The 8,321-nt window shown below is 34.4% G+C and overlaps 1 protein-coding gene across 1 annotated transcript; it reads left to right on the top strand.

Annotated features, from left to right (window-relative positions):
* Nucleotides 1-461: 461 nt before the first annotated feature.
* LOC126820957 (tripartite motif-containing protein 2) lies at nucleotides 462-2,453 on the top strand. Its single transcript, XM_050549179.2, has 2 exons — nucleotides 462-654; nucleotides 1,460-2,453. Exons 1-2 carry the CDS (start codon nucleotides 504-506, stop codon nucleotides 2,257-2,259), a joined length of 951 nt encoding a protein of 316 aa, XP_050405136.1. The 5' UTR covers nucleotides 462-503; the 3' UTR covers nucleotides 2,260-2,453.
* Nucleotides 2,454-8,321: the final 5,868 nt, after the last annotated feature.

Genomic DNA, 8,321 nt, shown 5'->3' with positions numbered 1-8,321 from the left:
AGCAAGCATGGAGTATTATTTAGGTGTGTTATTTCAGTTAGTGATGGTGTAACGGCAAATACTGGCTTTTTCTAAAAACATATAATATTCCACAAAGGCAAAATTTCATCCCAGAAAACAATCCAGCATATGAAATGAAATCAAATGAAATCGAAAATTAAGAGGCAAAGCCATTTGCAGTACAAAGTGACAACTTAGTGTGGAAGTACACGACTTAGCCAAGGATAGGTGGTAACAAAACCCAATACTAAAGTTTCCGGTGACGTTGCATCATTGTGTAGCATTTCAGATGAGGTAATGGTGTAAAATTCATAATTCTGGAGGGGTTGAAGGCAGGCGAGACGAACGTGAACTAATTTATAACGATACACCTGGCGGCCATACAACAGGGTAAACGAAGATTCCCGACTGATCGTACCGTTAATATAATCTTGTTATTTCATTTTTATTTTCAGAATTACCAATTACACCATAAGGTAAAGAAATGTAACCAATCAGATCCAATGATGTATTTAATACGAAAGATTTTTGCCTCGGACACTTCCGTTGCCAAGGCTGAATTGGAGCAAGGTAAGCTCCTAAAGAAGACCGGAAGGAAAGGCCGGGGCAAAGGTCAATTTAATATGCCTTGTGGGGTAGCTGTTACTAAATCAGGTACGTAATATGCTAAACCCGATAACCCTTCTGCGGTTAGTTTTTGAAATAGTCTATGATTTTATAATGCATGTTCACCAATAATGGCCGTCCTCATCGTTTTTACTAAACAGAAATAATTTTATTTTCTTCTGATAATTGCTTTGTTTATTATTCATTATATTTCGTTTAGTTTATTTTTATACTTTCGATGGCCTCCACTACATGAAGTTCTGGTCGGTTGTAGTGGTAGGCCTCGGCTTTTGACGCTATGACGACAGACATTTGATTAGTCTGTCAGATCCTAGTGTAGAAAAGATAAGTAAAACGAAATTTTGAACTATAAAAAATTAACGAAATAGGATCTGTGTTTTAATCAGATTGTTGATCTATAATCTTTAGAAAAGATCCCCTGGACTTGACTTAAAAAATAGACCTATGAAACTTAAAACGTAAAGGAAATTCAATCTAACATTTACAATTTACTTAGACTTTCAAATTTTAAGACTATTTAAGACTATGTGTGATTTTAGCGCTATAGACTACACAACTGTGAAAGTTGGGTTTCATATTAGTCTAAAAATGGTTCATTTCCGCTCAGTATTTACAAAAATGTGACGAAAATGCTGCTCCATATAACAAGACGATGGCCATCGTTATATTTCTCATGAATATTAGCTGGGAGATTATCTAGCGTTGGTATTTTGATTTTGTTTTCTGAATTAAATGTCAACTAATAGCATTGATTAAGCAGTTAGAAAATTTAAATTTTCCGAAAAATGTCTATAACAAAAGGTTGCTTTAACTTTTTTCTCTTTGTTTTCAGGGGATGTCGTGGTAGCAGACACCGAGAATCATCGAATACAGATATTTAATAGTGACGGATTATTTAAATATAAATTCGGAACTAAAGGGAGCGAACTCAACCAGCTTAGTTATCCAATGTGTGTTGCCATGACAAGCAATGATACAATTGCTGTCACGGACAGTGTCAATGCGTGTGTAAAAATATTTTCGCAAAATGGCGATTTACTGCAGCATTTTAAACCAAAGAGTGTTTTCGAATTTCCTTATGGCATTAGTATCAGCGTAGACAGTTTTTACGTTGTGACCGACATATGCAAACACGAGGTGGTCGTATTGGGACCAAACGGCGAGCTCAGCCATGTTATTGGTTGCTATGGTGACGGTGCTAGGGAGTTTGATCATCCTTATTTTGTGACTGTGAATAAAGACAAGCAGATTATTGTCTCCGATTCGGGAAATAGTTCCATTAAGATCTTCCAATTCCAAGGCAGATTACTGCGCTCATTTACCTTAACTGACTTTAAACTTCCTCAGGAGAGTTTTGTGTCGTTGTATGGGATGTGTACAGATTCTGAAGGAAATACTATCGTTATATGCAACAATACTGTTTATATATTGACTAGAAACGGGCGTTTGTGGGAGATTATAACGCCTAAGGATGGTTTAGCATCACCCAAGTGCATTGCCTTCTCACCTAGTGGGCGATTAGTAGTTACCCAGGCTGATTATGATGAAAAACATGAACTATGTTTGTTTCGTTATAATACTGACGATTATAAATCTCTAAATATGTTACTATTTTACGCCATATCTATATAGCTAGTGTAATCGAACTGTAGGATAGGTTAGTTAAACAAATTTGTGCTTCATTATTCACCACTCAAAGATGCATGTTTTAATTATGATTCTTTTTCAAATCACGTTCATTATTATATCTTAAGCTTTTTCTGATTGCTGGATTCTGCAACAGAATCTGCGTATTTGACGTTTAGAATCAAGACAGAGCAAGTCCACGGCCCGTTTCCTCTGTTTTTTATTATCTGCGTTATATAAAATACATAAACAATTTCTTTTTCTTCTTTTTAGCTATTTTGATCTAGAACCCTTTAGAGGCTTTGAATTAACATTAATGGTTTTTAGAAGGATAGATCGGGGCGTAGACGTCCGTTGGGAAAATTCCAAAGGAAAAATATGAATTTAAACTTGTCTTGGCGTAGTAAACAAACCCTTCAAAATTTAAACCAAATACTTGAAATGTTTAGCACATTTGCTGAAATATGGTTTGAAAAGAATATTGTAGTCAGTGGGAGACATCATTAGTTGCCTAACTCCGGGCTAAAATAAACAGAATAACCTCCCTTTGAATATCTCGTAGATTTTCCGTTCAGAAATGTAACATTAGATTTATTTAATTAAGAATATTCGAGCCTTGTTTTATTCACAGTGTATCGTGGAAACAGTACCTATTTCAGTTATTTAGTCTTAGGATGAATTAATCGAACTGCCACACTAGGTAGACTATCATTAAGAAAATCGTTTTGATCATCGAAACAATTATTTCACGGTGATGGCGATTTCAGGCGTGCAAGTTCAGTCCATCGGCATCGTAGCAATTACTTGATAACGTGAAAATGGGCAAAGGGATGGAATACTTCTTTCAATAGCTTACAAAAGAGACAAAACTGTGGTTAATCATTTTCAGCTTGGCTGTAGTCTCGTTTCCGTATTACGTTAGCTATATTCTTGGAGTTTCGTAGACCTCTGTACAGGAACAAATTTTTATTTTCTGAAGCTAAGCATACGGTCGTCATAGTATCCCTTTGACAGTGATGTCAAACAAAACGTATTGTTGCACAGTCGATCACAAACTCTCCAGTAGATACGTTTAAAAACCGACTGACGCTTTCGCGGTAATACCGTTCGTTCACGAACGTTACATCACTGTTCACAAAGGTCACGTCACTGCTCGAAAATCGTCTCACGTGTGGATTGGAAGCATTACAGGGGCTGGTACCAATCTCTATCCTTTGCAACGTTTTGTAAGATTTAGATAAAGAGCTTGCCATTCTGGTGTTTGAATCTATAGCGTAGATTGTGTATTATCGTAGCAACGGTACTTCACGATCGCAACTAAGTCTAGTTTATCCATTTTTAAATTGAATTATTAAATGACGAACGTGTTTCAATCCATTTAAATCTCGGCCATCCGGTAGTATAACAATTAACGATTTGATTTTAGGCTTGGTGTGTGAATAACAGTCTAAATAATAGTTTATATACAACTGCTTGTAGTTTTTTCGTTGATGTGCATACACGTTATAACTCATATCAAGCTGTCATGACATCATCATAGGTTGATATATTCGGTTCATATCAACCTCTGATGACTTTGATGAAATATTACAAAGAACACAGAAATCCCTTTTTTTATTATCTTTAGAATTTAAATGTTTATGATACAGTTAGTTGCATCAGGTGTACTTATCGCTATATTTAGATCGAACTTTTAATTTCGTATTTTTTGCACCAGTTGCATTGCTGGAACTCGACCCTCTTTTATGTAGCCAATCACTTAGGTTCTGAAAGATATGCACACAGTATTATCAAAAATATCAGAAGAAAAAGTCTATTTACCCTCGATAATTCAATATGTACAAAATAACTATAGACTTGTTAAAACCCTCAACACTTCGATTATCCATGTCTAAAATATCTTTTAGAATTTTCTCTTCGTCCACATGCAGAATTATTTCTCCACACACTCCAAGACTTGAAAGTATTTATAGCCCAACAGTCCCTTCGTTAAATATTTGTGGGGACAGTCCCCTTAACACGGTCCGTTAAATCCTTCTCTGACCATACTGAAAACCTTTCAGGTTCACAGTCAGAAAAAGCGGAACACATTGCCTTCTTATGATCAAATTTTTCTTCAGTTTTTGTACTAGCAAGTTGCAGATCCTCACTGGATTTTGCATTCACATCTATTTCGCCTTCAATCTGTTGGCTAAAAGGGATTAATTCTTCGTCTAATAACGTATTACTATCCATTTCTACTTTGCTTTCAATTCAAAAGAACCTATAGAGACTCCAAAATGGCGAGAAGATATTTTGAAAGAAACCTGCACGTACATTAACGTGATAAAGTTCGGTAATTTTCGTTATTTTGCGGAAATTATCGGGACATTATCCAATCATTGTTGACTTCAAATAGAAAAGTCCATTTAATTTAAGGACGATTAGAACTTTGACTTTGTATATGTCGGATATAAACATTCTCACCCTCGGATTGATATGACAGAGAATACTTTGGCTTCATATCAACCTCGGATAGGTTAATATCCTATACATATAACATTCCAAACCAACATAAAGACCTACAATTGGCAGCATTTGCTCTTACTTACTGCATGTTTCATGCAATACTGTACTAAGGGATGGCCAAGTTGTGGATATCATGCTAAATCATGCTAATAACCTGTTTGAATCATTTTCCTTATACATCTCAGGTTTATAATTTAACGCACAACTAATTGAAATCTTGGTTCATTTACTGACTTACTTCATATTATCATTCACATATGTTGTCAATAAGAATGATAATATCTCATTGTCATCACAGATCTCTTAAATTTATCTTAATGTTTCATGTTTTGATCGTATATATACGTATATACGCCTACACCGAAATGCTGTGTGTATTGTCATGCCTGATCTCCCGCGACCGGGCCATGACCACTTCATCGAAGACAGATCCCGTAATTTTGATGTCATTTTTACAAATTGCAGTTAAAGTGAAACTGACTGACCCCTCTGATTTTGGTCGATTTTAGACTTCGCATTAAATAGTTATTAACCTTGATTCCGAATTCTTGTGAGGGCAATAATATGTGAAAATTCTTGACGAAAATTATTTATTCGATCAAGTGTTGGGATTTTTTTGTTTTGTGGAGTTATGGCCCCTTGTACGAAAACACATTGTGCGGAGAATAGCGCTGCTCGGGTTACTTTGTATCGCAAGCAATTGTTTTAAATTAAAATCTTTATGAGAGTGATGGGTGTTGATTGAGCCATCCTAATTATAAAATAATGTTTGCTCTCTTTTCTATACGAAGATAATCATGAGTTTAACTTCTGTGATCACTGGTGTGAGCAAAGCTTTATAAATCTAACTTGGAAAAAACAGAACGCTTAAAGTCTTATAAAATTGACCTTCTCACTTTCTAAATCTATTTAACTTTCATTAATTAATGGTAATTAGCGCCTTTATCTTAGATTTAATTTTATTTAAGAAAAATGCCATTATTCAAATTGTGGACTACTCGTAAATTTGACATTGTTTTAATAATGTTCCTTTTTTTATATAGTTATGCTTTATATTTCTGCTTGTATATAAAATAAATCGCCCCGCCGTAAATTTAATGTCATTGTCAGTATTGAACATTTTAAAGAAATATTGCCTTTCAATAAATGAGATTTTGTATTAAACACTATAAACAAGTTTCTTAATAGAGTATATGGGTATGTATTTTCAAATTTGTTGAAAAGTGCAGGCCTAGATCGTTGATTGGGATTATTTCGCAAACAGTTTTATTCAGAATATAGTCTTTTTCGTTTTTTTAAACTTCTGTAATCACTGGTGTGAGCAAAACTTTACAAATCTAATTTGGAAAAACAGAACTCTTAAAGTTTCATAAATTTAACCTTTCATAAACTTCCATCATCTATTTAACTTTCATTAATTCATGGTAATTAACGCTTTATCTTAGATTCAGATTAATTTAAGAAATATACCATTATTCAAATTGTGGACGTAGATTTGACATTGTTTTAACAATGTACAATTTTTTTCAAAGTTATGCTTTTATATTTCTGCTTCTGTATGTTTTATATTAAGAAATATTTATTTTCAATAAATAATGAGATTTTCTATTAAAAACTATAAACATGTTTCTTAATAGAGAATATAGGTATTATTTTCAGAATTGTGCAGTCCTGTGGTGTTGATCGGGAATATTTCGCGCACAATTTTATTCTGAATAATTAAAATAGTCTTTTTATTGATAGAGGTTTAAAATTCCATCCCATATTATTTGCTCCTAACGTATGTAAAGACACTATTTCCCGAAGTATAGTTCTACTGACACCACTCTTTCTCACGGACTGCAGGTCCATCGGTATCTAAAGGATCAAAGGTTATTTGACCAACATTATGCCAGAAAAGTATACAACGTTTTGAATACCAGACAATGAAATTATCTATAAGCCCGGTGAAATTTGTTACGAGGACTTCTTTCAAAGGATACATCAGATAAGGGGTCATACGAAAGTTGTTAAAAATTTGATTTCACTACACAATTAACTATTAGTGACAAAACTATTAGTCAATACATGCTACCTTGTACGGGTTTTCAAATAGGTCAGTGTCCGGACTTTCAATTAGCTAAATCTATAACTATTTTGATATTATATTATATATGAGATTAATTACATTTATTGTCTTGTTCAGGGTTCTATTACCTCTTTAAAATTTCATCAATATCATTTACATTTTATACGCCCCTGTCTGCAAACGAATGAGTTCGCAGATAGTGCATTATCTTTTTGGAGATGTTTGAATTTGAATATATTTTGTTTATTACTCATCGAGTTATTACTCTTGATATGGCTAAAATAACAAGATTTTGCATTGTAGATGGCTTGATGTCTATGATATTTCGGATGATTTCCATATCAATTATTTGCGTAATTATCATCCATATCCTTTTGATAAAACTTGATATCTCACCTTTATATACACGTGGGCTTTTGGATGGGTTATATTCAAAGTGAATAGATAACTCTACAAACTGTTATTTCCAAAATCTTCAAGTGGGCATTTGTGGTGGTGACCTGTCGTTATTACCGAGAACTCGCGATTTTATATAATGTACATTTTAGCGGTATTGTTTTTAGTATTTTTTGTACAAATCATTTATATTCATTTGGAATGGATGTATGCTTCACATGTATCTATACAACCATTTAGTAGTTCTTTTTCTATTATATTATGCTGGATTTGAATGAATTATTATGCATGCCATAATAAAAAATAAACATCAACATCTTTATTTCGTTGTAATTTTGTTAGTTAAAGTCTGGTTCACTACTGCGCCCGATTAAAACAATGCTACGCTAGCTGTTCACTGCAATCATATCCAATTACAATTTGCATGCATGTACATTTCAGGGTTCCCGTGTCATCATTCAAAATGGAGATTCTCGTATTCCGCCATATTTTTGCCTCAATTGTCAAATAGGGACTATTCAGCTGATTGGAATATTTTAAAAATGAACAGGCTATAAATGAAATGAAAATACGGGGTTAACGTCCTACTATTCTGCACCCACTGGGCTAATGAAGACAGGCATATATGTGTCAATGGTTCGTTTACGTGCACGCCAATCTGAACTACAGACTCACCCTACCTGCAGAAAAAAAGCCAGCTACCATTTAATTTTCGTACGTTAGTTACGTACGCGTGCACGCTAATGTGTATACGGAACCTCGGTTTTTGTACCATCCGAACGACTATAAGTTTTTTTCCCTTGTCAAGCCCTCCATCATGCACCACTGAGGAACCACGCCGGAAAATCCAAATGATCTTTCTCGGCCAAAACCCGGATCGAACAAGGGACCTCCAGTTTAGCGAGCTAATGTCTCAACAGGCTAGGTGTGAAGATCTTTATGACAGTAGAGCACAAAAAGCATCTCTTCAGTATGCACAGTCCAAAACTGGAACGAAGTCAAAATTCATAGAGGGGACCACAGGCGCAAATTCAAATTCCTACTAGACTGATGGTACGTAACTATTGTTGAAGTTCAAATAATACGTGGCTTTAGC

The sequence above is a fragment of the Patella vulgata genome, chromosome 5 (assembly GCF_932274485.2).
Source record: "Patella vulgata chromosome 5, xgPatVulg1.2, whole genome shotgun sequence".
Lineage (NCBI taxonomy): Eukaryota > Metazoa > Mollusca > Gastropoda > Patellidae > Patella > Patella vulgata.
This window is presented reverse-complemented; position numbering and strand designations above follow the sequence as displayed.

What these genes read in the sequence shown, in the direction of transcription:
- LOC126820957 (XM_050549179.2), top strand. Translation starts at nt 504, where the DNA reads ATGATGTATTTAATACGAAAGATTTTTGCCTCGGACACTTCCGTTGCC. An exon ending in GGTAGCTGTTACTAAATCAG is followed by an intron (nt 655 to 1,459) that starts GTACGTAATATG and finishes CTTTGTTTTCAG; the next exon opens with GGGATGTCGTGGTAGCAGAC.